The sequence below is a fragment of the Hibiscus syriacus genome, unplaced genomic scaffold, assembly GCF_006381635.1.
Source record: "Hibiscus syriacus cultivar Baekdansim isolate YM2019G1 unplaced genomic scaffold, ASM638163v2 tig00110206_pilon, whole genome shotgun sequence".
NCBI classification, from domain to species: Eukaryota; Viridiplantae; Streptophyta; class Magnoliopsida; order Malvales; family Malvaceae; genus Hibiscus; species Hibiscus syriacus.
Genome location: NW_024062627.1, coordinates 1,027,060 through 1,048,369, shown reverse-complemented (window position 1 = coordinate 1,048,369; position 21,310 = coordinate 1,027,060). Strand labels below are relative to the sequence as shown.

The 21,310-nt window shown below is 35.1% G+C and overlaps 3 protein-coding genes across 3 annotated transcripts; 2 read left to right on the top strand and 1 right to left on the bottom strand.

Moving 5' to 3' along the window:
• The first annotated feature begins 11,652 nt into the window (after nt 1-11,652).
• On the top strand, nt 11,653-15,313 carry LOC120219422 (elongation factor 2-like). The gene is made up of 4 exons (XM_039216236.1): nt 11,653-11,707; nt 12,094-12,133; nt 12,247-12,334; nt 12,646-15,313. Exons 2-4 carry the CDS (start codon nt 12,131-12,133, stop codon nt 15,084-15,086), a joined length of 2,532 nt encoding a protein of 843 aa, XP_039072167.1. The 5' UTR covers nt 11,653-11,707; nt 12,094-12,130; the 3' UTR covers nt 15,087-15,313.
• A 1,094-nt stretch (nt 15,314-16,407) lies between these two features.
• Nucleotides 16,408-16,815, bottom strand: LOC120219241 (agamous-like MADS-box protein AGL62). The gene has a single exon (XM_039216082.1). It carries the CDS (start codon nt 16,813-16,815, stop codon nt 16,408-16,410), a length of 408 nt encoding a protein of 135 aa, XP_039072013.1.
• Nucleotides 16,816-20,256: 3,441 nt separating this feature from the next.
• Nucleotides 20,257-20,958, top strand: LOC120219420 (ethylene-responsive transcription factor ERF070-like). The gene has a single exon (XM_039216235.1). The coding sequence runs from the start codon at nt 20,347-20,349 to the stop codon at nt 20,776-20,778; it is 432 nt and encodes a 143-aa protein (XP_039072166.1). The 5' UTR covers nt 20,257-20,346; the 3' UTR covers nt 20,779-20,958.
• Nucleotides 20,959-21,310: the final 352 nt, after the last annotated feature.

Sequence of the window (21,310 nt, the reverse complement as noted above, 5' to 3'; positions counted from 1 at the left end):
AAACTATTCTTCTTCTGCAAATTGAAACTTGAATGAATTGCATTACTTCAACCAAAAAAACAAATACTAAATTCACAGTGTTGTAAATTTAAGTTTAAAGAATAAACTACTACTCTTTATGTTTATTGTTCATATCTTCATAGTGTAGTTTTTGGTATATCTAAATTGGTATATTTATTTTTTTTTGCAGAACTTTTATTCGGCTCAATTGACCTTAAGAAATAAAGTAAGCCTGGCCAAAACAATTGCGTCGAAGCTTTCACCTGCACAAAGAAAAATATTTGAGGATACTTGTTTCGGGCCATGGCTGAAAGTACAACATCCGGGTGGAAATGCTATGTTGACCCATTTGTTTCTTCAAACCATGACTAGCGATCTACCAGAGACTATACAACGTCGTGATGAAGAGATATGATTTGATTTTCCACCGGCGTATACGTGTTTTGGGCGGGAGGAGTTTTGCTTAATCACTGGTCTACGCTTTGGACACGATGATGTAGATCGGTACACTAGACATATTACCCGCCTATCATGGTTTTCCCGGGTTTTTCCTGAGCTGTCAACGGAGAAGTCGAATTTACACGTGGAAGACTTGACGAGATTATTGAATAAGAAAGATGGTTTTACTCGGATGGATGACGTCGATGTTGTCCGAGTATGCCTTCTAATACTTTTGCAAGTCGGCTTTTTAGGCAGAGAGGCCCAACAACCTATTCCCAATGATCTAATTAAATTGGTAGAGGACCTAAATGCATGGAACCTGTTTCCATGGGGTTCGTATCTATGGAGAGCTACATGGAATAAGTTGTCGTCTGCCTTTAATGATCGGAAAAGTTTGCGTGGTGATGGTTCCAAATACACTTTGTCAGGCTTTATTTGAGCCTTTAAGGTAATAATTTTTATATAATGTTTCCAAAATTATAATTTATTCTTTAACAATTTCTAATGTTTGTTATTATATTGTTTGTAGATTTGAATATTTGAGGCCTTTTCCGCCATGCAGACATATGCATTAAAAACTTCTAATGATATTCCTAGGGCTATTTCTTGGAAGAGGAAACGGTCCTTGAAGCAATGGGAAGATTTACTACCGTATACTACAATAAATAATGTAAGTTAACACAAATACTACCATATGTTTATAAACAAGTTATTACAAGTACACGATTAACTTTTTTTGAGCTTTTATATTGTTAGGATGCCAACACCCCATTACAGAGGCTAACACCCACGGAAGCTGAGCTTGCCACTGATTGGTGGCAAGCTAGTAAGCTTTTTTTTATGACACGAATGATGAGCAGCCACCACTTCGAGAGTCATCACCTCACCCAGAGCCATCACCTGATCGACCCGAATATACACCTCCACAACGAGAGTCATCACCTATTCTGTCACATCATCGAGCCTCTTCTCTACCATCACCTCATGATAGGCGACCGGTAAAGATGCCATGACATTATCTCCCTGCTCTCCACCTCCACCTCCACGGGATGAGTTAGGAGAGTTACGTAATGAGGTCAATGCCTTGCGTGAGGAGGTCGGTACTTTACGCGATGACAATGGTGCATGGCGTGTTGAGGTGTCTACTTTATGTGGTGAGGTAGCAGCTCTACGTGAGATTGTAGCATCGTTGCAAAACGAGGTTCATACTCTACGTAACGAGGTAAGTTTAATATTTTTCATATTTAACTTGATGATAAATTTACTCGTAATTTCACTTAGATTGCTTAGTAAATTCATTCGGTTGCTGCCAATACTGTTTAACTGTTTATTCTTTAACCCTGTGAAGTTAGTATTTGTTTTTGGTTGTCTTTTGGTTGAAGTAATGCAATCCATTCAAGTTTCAATTTGTAGAAGAAAAATAGTTTACTATCGCAATGCGAAAATGACTATCGCAATGCAAAAATGACTATCGCAACGAGAGAATCGCAATCCGAAAATGACTATCGCAATGCGAATTTGACTATCGCAACGAAAGAATCGCAATGCGAAATGAAAATCGCATTGCGATTCTCTCGTTGCGATAGTCAAATTCGTATTGCGATAGTCAAATTCGCATTGCGATAGTCAAACTCGCATTGCGATAGTCATTTTCGCATTGCGATAGTCATTTTCGCGTTGCGATTTTGTTGTTGCGATTTTCATTTCGCATTGCGATTCTCTCGTTGCGATAGTCATTTTCGCGTTGCGATTTTAAGTTTCAGATTCTATTATTCTTCTGCAAATTGAAACTTGAATGAATTGCATTACTTCAACCAAAAGACAAATACCAACTTCACAGTGTTGAAAATTTAAGTTTCAAGAATAAACTACTATTCTTTATGTTGTCATTGAACCTGCACTAAACCTATATGTTGTCCTTTTAAATGTTTATATAAGTGCTTACTTCTGGATTGTTATCTGATGCATTTTGTGAACAATGATATAATAATGACTTGGGTGAATACCGTGCAAGTTTGAAATTTATTTGTCTTTGTTTTCACTGTTTAATATCATGTCTGTTTATTTACTAATTTATGTATTAATTTATTTTTAGCGGCCCGCTAAGGTGGATGCTTTACGTCGGGTTTTTCTTGCAAGATGGAGTTCACGCATCAGACGGGGTGCACGTACCATTACGTATCCGTTCACCCCAATAGTGCGAAGAATCCGTAAGAAAAAGCCCGACTCACCTGTCATCGTTCAAGAGGCCTCCCCTATCGTTCAAGAGGCCCCTATCATCCCTCAAGAGTCCCCTCCCACCGTTCAAGAGGCCACTGTCATCGTTGAAGAGGTCCCTCCCAACATTCTAGAGCCCGATTCACACGGCGTAATATATAGAATTATTGAGAAGCCCCCTCACGTGCCGGACATGATGGATGACTGTTGGCTTTCGTATAAGTTACCGACCAGTACCATTCCGGCAGATGAAGTGGAGAGGAAACAACTACCAGAAACAATTCTGGATAATACCCTTTGGGCTAAGACCGCAGTTGATTTTTATCTATATGAGCGGAGTCAATGGTGTTACGCTGACATATACAAACTCAACGATGATATGCATTTGTTGATTGAACGGTCTTGGTGGGGTGTATTATTAGGGGTTGAAGACAACGGCTACTTCGATGGGGGGTAAGTCTTATATTTCTTCTTATATTTCAGTTTGATTCATTTTTTTTAAAATTTATGTAATTCACTAATATATAACTTTTTTTGTAAAACATCATATTGATGCATGAGTGACGTCTTCTAATTGTAAGGAAATTGAAGAAAAATATTAAAAAACGCGATATACAATTATGCCGACGTCTTTTCATGTAGTTCACTTGAAGAATCAACGATAGGAATCATATGTGTTGGCTAATGGACAAGCTAAACTTTATCCTGCATGGTGGGAGGTCGATAAGGCTAGTATATTTATTTAAATATTTTAAAGGTGTTCATAAATAAGTGCGCAATTTGAATTATTACATTTCGATACAGGTGTTTATCCCTGTTTTGGACCGTACTCATTGGCTTCTCGTCGAGCTTCAGCTCCCATCCCTAAATACAATAGTATATGACAGCATGATAAATTACATATCATTGTCTGATTTGAGAGATATTATTAAGGGATGGAGCTCTCATTTGGCTAAATTCTTGGATGCAATTAATTATTGGATTATGTCTGGAAACACGAAGCCAAAGAAGTTCAATGTTACAGTTATCAGAGACGAGAAAGCGCCACAATAAACGAAGGAAGCCAGAGAGGGGATTGTGGTCCTCTCGTATGCATGTGCTTGGAGCGTTTGACGACAGGAAGTACACATTTTCTACCTCCCACCGATAGAGATAGAGGTGCAGTAGGCTTGTGGTTTCGGCATTTTATGGCTAGAGCGATATATGCGAGACGCTGCCTACCTGCATCCGCGTTATGAAAGTGTCCATAAACAATTTGTAAGTCAAATGCAAGTGTTGTTAAACATATATACTCTTTTTGGTTTGAAAATGTTTGGTTAAGTAGCTAGAATTCAATAATTTGCTATTTGTAGGTTTTAGATGTGTAGAAAGTGTTGTTGATTCAATGTTTGGTTTCTGCAGGTTAATCCTGAAGTGAGCTGCGTGAAATGGATGTATGGGTGCAAAAGTTTATTTCGTTATTATTTTTTGATTGTTTAATTGATTTGTAAAAGATGATTTGTAAATGTTGATTTGTTTAATTGATGTGTATATAATATTTGTGCTTGTTTAATTGATTGAAATGTAATAGTTGATTTGTTGATTTCAATCTGCATTATGTTGAATGCGAAACAGACTATCGCAACGCGGAAATGACTATCGCAACGAGAGAATCGCAATGCGAAATGAAAATCGCAACGCGAAACTAATTTCGCGTTGCGATTTTCATTTTCGCATTGCGATTCACTCGTTGCGATAGTCATTTCCGCGTTGCGATAGTCAATTCCGCGTTGCGATAGTTAATTCCGCGTTGCGATAGTCATTTCCGTGTTGCGATAGTCATATTCGCGTTGCGATATTCAAATAAATGTCTAATAAGTGATAACAACTGAACATATCATAGCAATGTTCAAACTCAAGTTACAAATACATGCCTAACTGAAAATGTTAAAAGTTCACACATAATATACACATAATACAACGTTTGTATTTAAAAATCACCTAAGTTAACAGTCCCAAAAGGTGAAGCTGGTTGTGATTGGGATTTTGATGAGGATCCATATTTTGGTAGAGGAAAAGATGATTGTGATGGCACTGGTGATCCACATGTCAACCTTGTATGACCACTTTCCTTGCACCGACTACATGTCGATCTCTTCTTCTCTTCACCCTTAGACGGTATACGATCGTAACTTTTTGGTCGGCCATGTAGCCTTCTATCCATGGCTGGTGGCAAAACTGTTTGTAAGTCATCTGGTATGTCCCACTTAGAAGGATGTGGAATAGGGTAGACAATCTCACCATAAGTCTGTCGATATACTTCTGTAGTGTAGCAATCCATAGCGTATGCGCTTGAATCATCTTGGTTTAGATGAAGAGAAACTTTTATAACATGGCCACACGGATAACCAGATGTTTACCATTTCATACAACTACACGTCTTTGCATTTAGATCGACAAGCCATTTAAGTTATTATCCAGTACTTCAAACAAAGTGTTTGAACATGGTTCAACTATCCATGACGTTGACTTCACAACACGTTTCGTTATCTTTTTTTCTATCCATGGTGTAACACGATGTTCCAATGTTCCTGTAAATTTAAATAAATAATACTTAGTAAAATATATGATAAGTTACGAATTTAAAGAAATAATACATGCATGGTTTCTTTTCTTGTAGTACCACTGATGAATAGAGGCTCGAAAAAACTCCATTAATATAGTAATGGTAATTTCCGGGAATGACGACTTAGAGCGTTGATTGATTCTGCACTATTAGACGTCATGAAACCATATCTTGCTCCAAGTTGATGTACTCTTGACCATCTTTCAAACCCGACATCTTCTAGTGTTTGAGCACACTGAGGCAAAACACGTCTTAAACAATTTATATGCTTATTAAAATTCACTTCCCGATAAGCTTTTACAGCCTTCCAGTATGTTCATTTGTGATTTTTTATACCAGCAGACCTTGATTTTAGATTTCTATACAAATGAACACCACAAAGTCCATGAAAAGCATCTGGGAAACACTTTCTAACAGCGTTTTCAATTGAGTTTGCCCTATCGGATATGATTGTCAGATTGCTAATAGGACCTATACAATCCCTAAGATGCCCCATAAACTATGTCCATGAATCAGAGGTTTCAGATTTGCCAACCCCGTAAGCTATTGGCAGTATCCCATTGTTAGCATCAATGGCTACTGCTAATAATTTTACTCCAAGGTATCGACCTTTTAAATTTGCTCCGTCAACTATAATAACTGGGCGCATGCAATTAATAAACGAACGAATCTACAAAATCATATACACAAGAAATATAATCATTTAAATGTGAAATGCATGTAACTAACAAAAATGAGTCAACAAAATTATATTGATTTACTAACCGCAGCACCAATGGCGATAAACAACAACTCAAAGCGTCCATCTCTATATGTTTTGATATGAGTTACCGACCCAGGATTTTTCAGCTTTAAATTATGACAATAAGCCGGCAGTTGGGCAAACGATGCTTCTGGCGACCCCCTCAACAATTCCAAGGCATAACATTTGGCTCTCCAAGCTTGAGAATATGAGATACTAATCTTGAACCGAGCATTCATGTCAGTCATAATTTCATGTCCCTGATATACCCTGTCATTCAAAAACATTAACTCAGCCAGAAAACCACCTAACACCTTTTTGTTTGCCTGTCTATGGTGAGGAAAAACTTGGGTTCTTGAACATGTATGTTTATTAATAAAAGTCCTAACTTGAAACATTTCGCAATCTTTTATCCTCTTTGCAATCATACGCCACGTACAGTTTTTGTCAATCATACACCTTGTTTCGAAACGATCTTTGCTTGATTTGTTAACTTTTAGTTGATAGCCATCTTCCACACATTTCGTATACAAAGCTATCTTCAAGTCTTCCTTTGTATCAAAACAAACATCTTCCTTGATACAAATAATTTTTGTGTAACAATCAACTGCTATCTTTACCAACTCTTCTTCCGGTATCTGAAGTAATTCTGGCATATTCCAATTATACTCCCGTGGCATTTTCTTCGGGGACTTTTCTTTGGGAATTTCTTCTTCTTCTTTTTCTTCTTCAGTGTTATATGAATTACAGAATGGATGTTCAACATGTTCATTTACAGTCGTAACATCCTCCTCATTATCATCAACAACATCTTCCTCGGCAACGGCTGTTTCATCATCAAAATTCGGGTATTGACCAATATCAAAATCATTACACGCAGGGTCTGTTTCTTCTTCTGAAAAATCATCAAAATCCGAGTATTGACCAAGATCAAAGTCCGGGTATTGACCAAGATCAAATTTCGAATACTGACTAGTACTCACAATTTTTTCTGTTGGCTCATCATCGTCTAACTGGTCAATACGAAAACCAGAATTTGGTGCTGAAAGTTGATTGGGATTTGGATTAGGGGCTCTAAATTCAATTTATTTGTAACACGTAACATTAGAGTTTCATAAGTTAACTTTTTAAATGACAGTTTTAGTTGAAGATTCATGGGTAAAGACATATATTGTAAAACACCATGAACATTCTCCCATGACCGTCCAAAACACAAATCTATCCAAACATGATCAACATTAGATGATTTCATTATTGTAAATTAATTTACTAAACAAACGAGCTGCGAAACTAAAACCTGTTGCCGAATGGGGAGGATGTCGTTGGATATAGGAACGGATATCGCCGGAGAGAGTGATAGATGGAGATGGAATGAGTTGCGATTTAGGGATTTAAGTTATGAGTTGCTGCTGCTGCGTAGTTATATACCCAAAATATTTGTGTTACGAAACTAAAACCTGTTGCGAATTCAGAAATCGAGTTGCGAATTTGAAATTCAATATTGCGATAGTCAGAATCTCGTTGTGATTTACAGATTCGCATTGCGATTTACGTATTTGCATTGCGATTTACGTAATCGCATTGCGATTTTCCAAATTCGCGTTGCGATTTACGTATTCGCATTACGAATTAGGAAAATCGCAATGCGATAGTCAGAATCGCGTTACGAATATGGAAACTGATTTGCGATACCGGAGATCGCGTTGCGAATTATCGATCGCATTGCGATTTAGTTGGTCATTTTGGCAAATCCAAAAAAAGTTGGTTAAAATCGTATATTATAAGGCATTTTTGGTCACTGAGGTTATTTTCTCTTTTAAAAATTAATAATAACTTAATTATATGTTTGAGTTATAAGTATAGACGGATATGGTAGGAGCCGAGATGAATTTTTGGTATATTAGAATTTTATTTAAGTTGAGTTTAGGGATATTACATCAGATTTGTTTTTTTAGAAGAAAAACTCGAATATTTGTATGTGCATACACGTAGGGCTGTAAATGAGACGAGACAGATCGCGAACTATTCGAGATCGACTCGATCAAGGTTCGATAAATACTCGGATCGAATGGACTCGACTCGAGCTCGACTCGAGTTTTTAACGAGCTGAAACGAGCTACTCGATATTCAACTCGAAAAGCTCGAGTTAAGTTTAAGATATTTTTTTTTCAATTCTAGCTGATCACGAGCTTCAGTTCAGGATTTCGAGTTCAAGTCGAGCTTGAAAATTTTAAGCTCGCGAGTTTTCGAGTCGAGTCGAGCTCAGCAATACTCGAGCTCGACTCGGCTCGTTTACACCCCTACATACACGTGCACACACACGTATACATATAAATATATGATATTTTTTATTTAATAAAATATAAATTTAATTGAAAAATATAGAAAGAATTATTATTATAATTATCCTTAAATATATAATCAATAATTATATTATTATTTCTGATTGAAAAAATTTCACTTAAAACTTTAATTTGATCTAAATTTATTTTTTTTAAATAAACTTTACAGGTACACTTTAGATCGAAAATAGATAATCTAAATCGCATACTCATCTCTAAATATAAATATAATTACTAAAATTTAATAGTTATAATCAAAATCAAATATTATAATCCACGTTTAGAATAAAAATCGAAATAAATTCGAACTTAACAAAATAAATTTAAAAATAACCCATACAAATGTAAGCGAAAAACTCACAAACATAATTTACATAGAGTAAAACTCCAACCTAGGATCTAAAAAAGCACAATGTTAAAAAAATATCATTAAAATTTGATTAAATAATCACTTTTGTCTTTAATTTTTTTTGAACATTTTGACTCTCAATGTTTTATTTTAAGACAAAAAGACTCTTGATGTTTGATTAAATAGGTATTGTGACCTCTATTCTTTTTTGGAATAATTTCACTCTATGTTTCATTTTAGGTAAAAAAGATCGCTATTTTGAAGCGTTAACCATATTGTTGACTAACGATTTTCATCCACATATGAACATTTTTACCCTACAATGAAATGTTGATAGCCAAAATACTCTGGAAAAAAGAATGACATAAGATGATCATTAATTTGAAGAGCAAAATTAATACTATTAAAAAAGCAAGGACAATCCCACCAATTTTAGTTTAGTTCTGATATAAAATAATCTATGTAAGTTTATTTTATTTTAAAGAATTATCTATTAACATTATATTTGAAATGATGGTAATCGTGGGTAGGGATGTTCAATTTGTCGGTTTGGTTAATCGATCGAACCAAACTTCCAAATCTCATTAAATAAATTTTTTCTTTAATCGTTAATCGAACCGAATTTTTTTCAAAAATAATTAATTGAACCAAACAAAGTTCGATTAATCGATCGGTTAACCGAAATTTATAAATAATATATATTAAATATTTTTATTTTTCAGTTAATTCGGTTAAAACTGAAGTTTAAACTAAGACTAATTAATACATAAATAATATATATAATATTTAAATTTTTTTGATTAATTCAGTTAACCGACTGATTTCATATCGAATTAACAGATGATCAAAGTTTAAAAAAATCATTAACTGTTAACTGACCAAACCTAAAATTAACCAATCGATTAACCCAAAAAAATAGTTCAAATGGTTAAATCGATTTTAACAGAAGTCTGAACACCCCTAACCAAGGGAAAGGAAAGTAAGATTTAGATATTTTTGGATTAACTATTAGTTTCAATTTATTGATCGATTGTTTCTGTCCGAGTTTTGCAAATGTTCATTTTTAAGAACAATCATCTCAATCCAGTTTACTCTATTTACAAGCATCAATATTTAGACTCCCGACCTTGGTTAATGGATTTAATGTATCTTTCGTAACCGATTTTCGGTTGGAAGATCGATCCAACGTATTTGGAAAATAAATCGTTTTTTATGAAAAGATGAGAGTCGCCACCAATCATTTTTATGGTGCAATTAAAACACCTAAAATCAAGTACATTTAATAAAAAAATTATTTTATAAAAAAATGCCATGTTTTGGTATGCAAAATCAGAAATCAGGTTCGAGAGTCAGGTACACGTGGGGAAGGATTAGCATCCCCACAGCGCCCAAAATTAATACCTAGTTGATTACCCTATATTTTAAAATTGGAAATTTTGAGGTCGAAATTTTATTTAATTTAAAATCCACTGTGTATGCATATTTTAAAAAGTATGTCAATTTACCAAGACTAATAACAACCACTCCAAGCAAAAGCGAAAGCTTCGTTATTAATCACGATAAATGGACATTGCCTTAATAATTTAGAAATCATGATGTGGGATTTTGAAAAGGATGTTGATTTACTTCAAGATTCAATAGCGGTCACCCCGGGCAAAAGCGGTAGATACATTGCCTGTAATATCCTAAAAATCGGGTTAGTGACCAAAATGTAAGATTTTAAAACTTCGTGACTAATTTCAAAAAATTAAAAAGTTCAGAGAGTTGATTTAAAATTATTGGTGTAGGTTAATTAACAAAGATGAAAAAATGGAAGGGCAAAAATATCTTTTAGCAAGAAATGAATTTAAAATTCATTTCAGGTGTTTTAAATCCACGTGGAGCAAGGGAAGATATAACTAAGATTAATCATTTCTTATTAACTTATCAATAAGACTTTTACACAGGTAGAATTTTAATTTAGATTGTATAAATATTTTTTTATCATTATTATTTACGTATACATCGATTTTTTTTTCTGATTTTAATTGATATTTTTAAAATAACTTTATTTTAGTTTAAATAATTAAATGTTATTTTTATCGAATTCTAAATTAAATTATTGGGTTAAGTTTGATTCTTGATTTAGGAGTTGGATTTGAGCCCATTTTATTCGAATTTGGGTCTCTATTACAGTAACTTGGGTCGTATATGTATATGATACTTAATATAATCATATATTAAAATACAAAAATTACAAAAGATAAAAATAAAATGTAGAAAAAAGGGTAAACTACATATTTAGCCACTCTTTTACAATTTTATACATATTTAGCCACTCAAATAGACATCGTGCTCGAATCCGGGATATCTAGAGATAATAATTATCCCTTTAACTACTGATATCACTTAGTTTGCGTTGCTTTTAGTTAAGTCGCTATATGTATAAAAACACGTTTAATCAGTTATATATTTTTGAATTTAAATTCAAATGATACTATTTTAAAAAATAATCGAAAATGCATGTCATTTTGATATTTAATATGAACCTAATATATTTGAATAAAAAAATAAAAAAATTGTTATTAGATGTGTTGATGCAAAAATAAGAGATGTTTTAAGAAAGTTGATGAAATTTATTATTTACTTTTTCTTAGAGATTTTGAAGGAGAGAAAGGGTGTAGTTTTAGTTTTTTTTCTTTCCTTTTTTTTCCTAGAATTACAATCGTCATATAAAATATAATGAACCATCGCTAAAATTAATGATATTTTATAAATCTTTATAAGATGAGCTAATTAAATTGTTTCTGTAGTTGGATGACTATTTATAAAATTTTCCCAGAAATATATTGAAAATATCTAAAGCCCCCGAAAGTCGAAGATAACCCTAGCTGAGGCCGCCTCCCACATGCAGTCTCAAACGCATTTCGTCGGCATATAAAATAAGTCCAATCCTTCGTCTGTCTCTCATTCAAGTGAAAGTGGGTTTTCCCTTACAATCTTCGTCTCTTTCCCTTCTCTCGCCGCCTATCGTTTAAGGTTTGCTCCTGCCCCCTTCTTTGACATTAAGCCATTTCTCTAGTACACTCCATTTAGATCCCTATCTATGCATTTATTCTTGGTTTTTAATGTTAAGATCATGTTTTGATTTTCATATTGAATCTGTTTACTAGTAGATTATGCAGTCACATAGCTTTTAGGATATTAAGGGTTATACTTGTATAGTATGGTCTTTGTTTATATATTTATATATATTTTCTGGGTATTGATTACATTCAGCTAATATGAATTCAGATCTTGAAATATTGTTTCGTTGGATGAACTTTGGGTTTTTGAGTTTGTTCTGATTCGATGTTACTTTGCTTGTTGTTAATCTACTTTGAAGATTAAGAGCTCTGGTTTTTTGTTTGCTGGACAGGTTTCGATTGTTCAGTGTGATTTAAAGACCAGTCAAGATGGTGAGTCCAGAGAATATATTATTCGTTTCTTCTTTTGGTGGTTTTCTGTTTTGTATTTAGTTTAAGTTTTACTGTTACTGTTTTTTAATTGATATATGTTGGATGTGTTACAGGTGAAGTTTACAGCTGAGGAGCTTCGTGCTATCATGGACCGCAAGCACAACATCCGTAATATGTCTGTTATTGCCCATGTTGATCATGGTATGCGTTTAAATTCATGTTTGTTTTCACAGAATCTGATGTCAAATATCAAACTTGTTTGAGTAAATTTGTACTATGATTATGCTGTTTATGTCGAATTGTCACTGCTTGAAAGATGATGATAGTATTATATGAGCATATAGCTTGTATTAAAGTTATGCTAGATTAGTTACAAATTGAATTTTAGTTTAGCTTGTCACGATAAAAAGGTTTTGGATCTTGATGAGTGAAAATTTTAATGAGTCATTCTGCTGTTGTGAATTGTTGATTTTGTTGGCTTCATCTCTGATTAGGGTTTCTGTGATATGCAGGGAAATCGACTCTTACGGATTCTCTTGTGGCTGCTGCTGGTATCATTGCACAAGAAGTTGCTGGTGATGTTCGTATGACAGATACCCGTGCTGATGAAGCTGAGCGTGGTATCACCATCAAATCTACTGGTATCTCTCTGTATTATGAAATGTCCGATGACTCTTTGAAGAGCTACAAAGGAGAGAGAAAAGGGAATGAGTACCTCATCAATCTTATTGATTCCCCTGGGCATGTTGACTTTTCATCTGAGGTCACAGCTGCTCTTCGTATTACTGATGGTGCCCTTGTGGTTGTTGACTGTATTGAAGGTGTCTGTGTGCAAACAGAGACTGTCCTCCGTCAGGCTCTTGGAGAAAGAATCAGGCCTGTCTTGACTGTTAACAAGATGGACAGGTGCTTCCTTGAGCTCCAGGTTGACGGAGAGGAGGCTTACCAGACATTCCAAAGAGTGATTGAAAATGCTAATGTCATTATGGCCACCTATGAAGATCCTCTTCTTGGTGATGTTCAAGTCTACCCGGAGAAGGGAACAGTTGCTTTCTCTGCTGGTTTGCATGGTTGGGCTTTTACCTTGACCAACTTTGCTAAAATGTATGCCTCAAAGTTTGGAGTCGATGAGTCAAAAATGATGGAAAGACTTTGGGGTGAGAACTTTTTTGATCCAGCTACCAAGAAGTGGACCACCAAGAACACTGGCACTTCTACCTGCAAGCGTGGGTTTGTTCAGTTCTGTTATGAACCTATCAAGCAGATAATCAACACTTGTATGAATGACCAGAAAGATAAGCTCTGGCCCATGTTGCAAAAGCTTAATGTCACCATGAAGTCTGATGAGAAGGACTTGATGGGGAAGGCCCTAATGAAGCGTGTAATGCAAACTTGGCTTCCGGCAAGCAGTGCTCTCCTGGAAATGATGATCTTTCACCTTCCATCTCCAAGCAAGGCTCAGAAATATCGTGTTGAGAACTTGTATGAGGGTCCACTTGATGATATATATGCCAATGCTATCAGGAACTGTGATCCTGAGGGTCCTCTTATGCTTTATGTTTCAAAGATGATTCCCGCTTCTGATAAAGGTAGGTTCTTCGCCTTTGGCCGTGTCTTCTCGGGCAAAGTTTCAACTGGTTTGAAGGTCAGGATCATGGGTCCAAACTATGTCCCTGGTGAGAAGAAAGATTTGTATGTTAAGAGTGTACAGAGAACTGTTATTTGGATGGGAAAGAAGCAGGAAACTGTCGAGGATGTTCCCTGTGGTAACACAGTGGCCATGGTTGGGTTGGATCAGTTCATCACCAAGAATGCTACCTTGACTAATGAGAAGGAAGTTGATGCTCACCCAATTCGTGCCATGAAGTTCTCTGTCTCTCCTGTTGTTCGTGTTGCTGTTCAGTGCAAGGTTGCGTCTGATCTTCCCAAACTTGTTGAAGGGCTGAAGCGTTTGGCCAAGTCTGATCCTATGGTTCTGTGTACCATGGAAGAGTCAGGAGAGCACATTGTTGCAGGTGCTGGAGAACTCCACCTTGAGATCTGTCTCAAAGATTTGCAAGAAGATTTTATGGGTGGTGCTGAGATCATTAAGTCGGATCCTGTTGTGTCATTCCGTGAGACCGTCCTTGAGAGGTCATGTAGGACAGTAATGAGCAAGTCTCCAAACAAGCACAACCGTTTGTACATGGAAGCTCGACCTCTGGAAGAAGGTCTGGCTGAGGCAATTGATGAAGGGAGAATTGGTCCAAGAGATGATCCCAAGAATCGTTCTAAAATTTTGGCCGAGGAGTATGGTTGGGACAAAGATCTTGCTAAGAAGATATGGTGTTTTGGGCCCGAGACCACTGGTCCTAACATGGTGGTTGATATGTGTAAAGGAGTTCAGTACCTGAATGAAATAAAGGATTCTGTAGTTGCTGGATTCCAGTGGGCATCAAAAGAAGGTGCGTTATCTGAAGAGAACATGAGGGGCATATGCTTTGAAGTGTGTGATGTGGTTCTTCATGCTGATGCTATCCATAGAGGTGGTGGTCAGATCATTCCAACTGCTAGGAGGGTTTTCTATGCTTCTCAGCTCACGGCCAAACCAAGGCTTCTTGAACCTGTTTACATGGTTGAGATCCAAGCCCCTGAGCAGGCACTTGGTGGTATTTACAGTGTCCTTAACCAGAAGCGTGGACATGTCTTTGAGGAGATGCAGAGGCCTGGTACTCCGCTATACAACATCAAAGCTTACCTTCCTGTTATCGAGTCTTTTGGATTCTCAAGCACTCTGAGGGCTGCAACATCAGGACAGGCTTTCCCACAATGTGTGTTTGATCACTGGGATATGATGTCATCCGATCCATTGGAACCTGGTTCCCAAGCAGCTGCCCACGTTGCTGACATCCGCAAGAGGAAGGGACTCAAGGAGCAGATGACCCCACTTTCCGAGTACGAGGACAAGCTGTAAGATGGAGAATAACTGAAGAGGGTTGGGTATGATTCTGCCGGCTTTTTTTTTTTGGCTGCAACTTTGTTTTGTTTTGCAGCCTATTTATGTTTACTGGCGTTTTGCTTACTAAACGTATCATGCAAGGTCAGGTCTTTTTGGATGCTTTTCACAATGAACTCCGCAATTTTAAGTTTGGACGACTGTATTTCAACTTTGATCGTGTTTAAGCTATATTTTCCTATTTACCTCCCCAGTATTTCACATTTGATTACTTTATTGATTTGGTGTTTGTATGGTTGCATCACCGGGCGTCTACTTTGGTGTTTATGAGTGGAGTAAGTAATCATTTTGGTCTAGGCTGGTTTGAAAGTGTCAATATTATAAAAGATATTTTATTTTTATAGAATTATCATTTTGAAATTTAATGATAAAAAAAGTTTCAAATTCCAAAAAATGTTTCATCCTTGTTTTCCATTTACAGAAATGTTGAAACAGGGAGAGGGAGATGCATAGTAAAAGCTATTTTAACCATCCAATATATATTGCAATGATATGTTGAGAATTTGTGGTGGAAATGTAATCAAATCATAAAATAATTTTACTCCATAATCTCAAAGAACAACAATATGCAGCTTCTAAATGCATTCAATGAAAGAAAAGCTTGTAGAGAAATCTTACAAGATAAGTGTTACTGCAAAACAAGAAACATAGTCCTATTATTGGCAAATGAGCACCGAAAAAATCTTACGAAAGTTTCTATTACTTATTAATTAGAATTTAAGTTAAAATCTAAAACTATACATCATCTTTTTAAACTATTATATTTTATGTCTTCGAGTAGTATCCTTCTAAATAAATATTTAACACTATACATTATCCTTTCAAACAATATATATTTTCGATTAGTCTTCGAGTATTATCCTTTTAAACGAGAAGCTGTCGATCAATCTTCAAGAATTAGTGAACAACTCAAATATCTCATACTCAATTTGGCCTAGCTTGGAACCAATTACATGTTAAGAGAATAAATTTGGCTACTGTTGAATCTGATTTCTTTACATCAGCTTGGAGATTGAATTGATACTTGCTAAAGTATAACAACAGATATCAGTAGAACTTGAGTTCAACATCCATCTCGATTTGAAATTTATTAACTAAAACTAATCAAAGATTACATTCTATAGTCATGTTCGTTTCAAATGAGATTTCTGTATCTGAATAAGGAAATTTTTAACCATTACTTTTTAATGTATATACATTGATATTGTACAAAAAAGACAGACATGAGAAACTTTCCTGGAAATCAAGATTAAATCTCATCGCCTGATTTGGCAAGGGCTTAGGTTAGATCAAGCAAAGACTGATTCGTGCTTGCCCTTGCCGCCGCTACATTGCTCTTCAACTCTTCATTCTTATCAATCACACCATCCTCCCCAGCTCTTTCCATACTTCGCCTTCTTTTCGAAATCATCTCAATCCTAGTCGCATCATCGTCTACACTGTCCATACTCGGCCTTTTCTTTGAAATCATCGGTCTCATGTTGGAATGAGATGATTCCTTTAATTCGTAGTAAACATCAATAACGGAATCCGAACCTGGAAACGAAAAAACTTTCCCTTTCTTGGAGATGGAAACGATGGCGACTCGTGCACCGGATAGTGTCGCAAGCTCCGCAGCTTTCTTGAACAAGTTCCGTCTTTGTCTCGAGGCGGCTATGTTACTCGCTTTTTCATTGTCCATAGCCATTGAAGACAAAGAGAAGGGAGCAAGTAGATGATACAATGTTCCGCAAATTTGGACTAAGAAAACTATGTTCATCACGGGCGGTCTAACTATAGACACGGGAAAGATGGGTATATATAGACTTGTAGAATTATTATTGTTCAGTAAGACTTAAACTTCATCAAGGGAATAAGAAGCAAGAAAAGGGTACTATTCCTTTTTTTTAATATACTAATTAATTAATTAAAGGTAATTATTTGAATATATTTTCTATTTTCGTTGTGATTTTCGGGTAGGACGGTTAAAAGGAAATTAAAACTTTCCAAAGCTAATAGATTTCTATTGGGACAGTTAAAGTCGTAAGCTTTATATATGAATGTTTATCCTTCAATTTCCTTTTATCTTAATTCTTTACACTCCAAAACCCTAGTTTTTTTGGGAAACTATTTAGGGTTTTCGACCTTTGTTAGTTTTCTTTAAAGCTATTTTGCAAGTGTTAACCATGGAAGTGCCAAGACCGAGACGAAAAGGGTGCGGTTGAAGAAAGATTGAGATCAAGAAAATAGATAGCCAGAGGAAACGATGGGTGGCTTTTTCGAAACGGAAAAAGGGTTTGCTCATCAAAGCCGATCGGTTGTCGAAGCTGAGCGGGGAAGAAATCGTCGTCGTCATAATTTCTAAACAGGGTAGGGTTTATACTTCCGATAATGCCGATGCAGTTCTTGATCGTTATCGGTCTCAAAGAGATGTTAAAGAAGGCGATGATCGTAATGAGATGGACACGACAACGTCGGGGCCTTAAAACTTAAAACCCTAGCATTGGCATGCCAACAGGAAGGTTCAATCAATGATGATGCTGGTGTTGACATTCATCGTTCTTCGTCCGAAAGATTCGACAATGACGATGATGTCGGGGTTGATATTAATCGTCCTCCGTCTGGAAGATTTGACAAAGATGATGATAACAACGAAGCCGGTGCTGTTACTCATGGATATCTTTCTCCAAGAATTGTTAAAGAACACGGACAGCGAGTCTCAGCCTCTACAAGTGATGATGACGTTGAAGAAGCTGCCATTGATAATGGAAACTCTAAGAATGGAAGGCGGTGGTGGAATTTTTCAGGCTTAATGATGAGTAGATTGAAGGCAAGCATTACTCGATCGATCTAAATAAAATTCCGGATGATGAGTTATCCTTGAAAGCGGCCAAGGACTTTTTTAGTCAATTGTTTTACTGTTCTTGGTGGTTTAGTAGAGTCAAAGTGCAATAGTTTTCATGTGTTCAAACTTGTTTTTGCATCATAATAATATGGTGGAGTCTCCTTGTGGTTTTAAACCATACTTTAACATTGCTTCTTCTTCTTCTTCTAGTAAACGATTGTTTTTAAGTACTTTAGTTGAGAGGAAATTTGTGATTATCAATGTCTTATTTATTAATCGATTAATTTAAATTGTATTTTATAGAGATTCATTATAGAGATGATTCTTCCAATTCAATTTACTTCATTCACAAACGTTATGATTTAAATTCTTAACTTTGATAGTTGATAGGAAATTGAAAACATTATATACACAATTCTCATAGTTTTATCATAAATTGTTAATTATTTTGAACACACGTTTGAGTATAAAAATAATCAAAATAATTTAATTTAATATAATAAGATCAATTTTTATTTAAAATTATTTAAATTTAAAATAAAATTTAGAGATAACATGCCAAGTTAATATATTTAAAAGAACACCATCCTTTTATTTAAAAAAACCTCCTATATATATATATATATATGCTAAGAGTTTCTTATTTTCTTTTTCTTTTTCGTCGTCTCTCTCCTCCTATTCTCTATGATTTCCTATGCAATCACCAGCTTTCTTCCTTACATTTATTTTATTTTATATTTTCTAAAACTAATAAATACACTCGCACTTAGAGAAATTTGAAAAGAGAAAGACACAAGTAATAAATTTTGAAAATATTATGAGCTGAAAACAAAAATTAAAAAAATGAACGAGTTGAAAATTTACTTTTAAATTTAAAACATTTATTATAATATATGTATAACTTATTATGTAGACTGAATAAAAATTATATGGAATTTTTTACGTTTTTATGATATATTTCAATTGTTTATTATATTTTGTGAAACTCGTCATTTTTATGCGATGAGTTCCAAAATTACTATTGTAAATAACTTAAATTCAAAACTATTTTTCCACCATTTATATTTTCTCGGTTTTTTCGTTTGAATTATTTAGTCAACGAAGTCTATTATTATTATTATTGAAAATCAATGTTTCAATTATGCATGTTAAAAGGGGCAAGATAGTGATGTGGAAATATTTTTTTTTTGAGATAATGTACGTTTGAAATTATTTATTGCGATAGGGTCATTGCTATAATAGGGGAGGAGTCACACTCCATGCGTTAGAATTGTACTCTATGCGTCTTAGGTGGAGACACATTGCACTCAAGCTGATGCATGGCCCGTGAATCTTATGCATGGAGACGTGGCCCGTGAATCTTATGCATGGAGACGCGCCCACTGCAGTGCGACAAAGTCTAGGTCACCCGAATTAGATGGCGTCTCCAGTGATCACTGTAGCGATCGCCTTATCCCATAAATTAATGTGTCCAATGCATTATTTCAACTATTTTCTTTTTCCGACGCATTAATCAAAAAATTTTGATATGCAATAGGTTTTGGAGAAATTAAAATTAAAATTTTGAGACAAATTTTCATTTCTCGGGCGCCACTCTCTTTTAGGGGTGAGTGTTCGATCGAGTCGAGTAATTTTTTTTTAAATTATTCTAGTTGATGAGTCATATTTTATAACTTGAAATTGACTTGAATTTTTTTTCAAATTGAGTCAAATTTTTGAGTTTTTATTTAAATTTAAAATGTAAATATTTATAATATTATTTTATTTTTGAGTTATGCTACTTTATATATATATATATATATCTTTATAATTTTTTCATATGTAACATACATATATCATACAGAGTCGAGAGATTCGACTCAAATTTGAAAATCAATCCACTAAATACTAAAAATTTTGAGTTATTCGAGTTATATTTCACAACTAGATCTAAACTTGAAATTTTTTTTAGTCGAGTTGAGTTTATGAAATTACAACTCAAAGATAATTTAAGTCGAATTTTTTTATGTCGAGTCTAGTCGAATTTTGCTCGTCCCTAATCTCTTTATTAAAAAAATATTTATTTTCATTTTTAAATTTTTTCTCTAAATTGTCCCAAATAATCATATTAAATTCTCCAAAACCGTATAATTTTCCCACTTTTTTCTACTATAAACTTTATCATGATTCATTAAATAACACATTTCAGTAATTATTTTCCCTATTCAACGTTTTCTCTAAAAATCTTTAAAAAGTGGGATGAAATAGTAAGAAAGCAATATGAAATGATTTTTATGCGAAGCGGTTTGAAAATTCAAAAGAATATTCCAACAGAAAAGCTAAGTTTAAATATAAACCAAATTATTTCACCTTCTCTCTCATTCGAAATTAGTATTAAAAAACAGCCCTAAAATTATGTCGCCGCCGCCGCAGCCGAACGGAAAGCCTGAGTGTCCGATTTCCCGGCGAATTGTTCGAATAACCGTTACGGACGCCGACGCTACCGACTCTTCCAGCGACGACGAAGCGGTGTCGCCGAAGAGAACCCTAAAGCGACCGAAGAAGAAGCTTGTGAACGAAATCACCATCGGAGTTTCTGAGAAAGAGAACGAAGTAATAGAGGAGCCGAGCCAGGGCAAGGCGAAGAGGTACAGAGGGGTGAGACAAAGGCCGTGGGGAAGATGGGCGGCGGAGATTAGGGATGGTAGGAGGATGAGGCTTTGGTTGGGCACTTTCGATACGGCGGAAGAAGCGGCCGTTGCTTATGATCAAGCGGCGCTGAAGCTGCGCGGACCTAACGCCCCTACTAACTTTAAGTTGCTTGATTTAAATGCTGTTCAGTCCTGAATTTTCTGTAAATATTAACCTTCTTTGTCCCTTTGTACCTTTTGTTGTTCTTGATGTCCATGTTGTTGTTAGGGCTTTTAGTTTTTGTATCTTTGACTTTATACATGTAATAACCTTCGAACAATTGTTCTTCTTGTTTTTCTCTTTCATCTGATCATAATATTGTACATTTTTTAACTCTATTTCCTAGTTTGTGAAGTAGAACTACAATTTTTGTTATCTAAATTTGAAGAAGCTTTCTTTAGTGTAAGGTAATTTCAGTATCTTTTTCTTCTTATATACCTTTAAATGTTCTCGGACTTTAAACTGCGACGAGCAACACGACGAGTTCAGTTTTTCCAGGTGGTTGGACGGAAAGCAAAGATAATCAACCTGTTAAAGGTAATACTTCCTAGCTTTGATTAATTAAAAAAGATTTGGCTGATAAATTCTGTTATTATTATTATCTCTATAGAAATAAGATATTTTAGGAAATATTTGTTTTGAAATACATAAGTTAATGTTTAGTTATTGATTGGTAAATGAGTGAAAG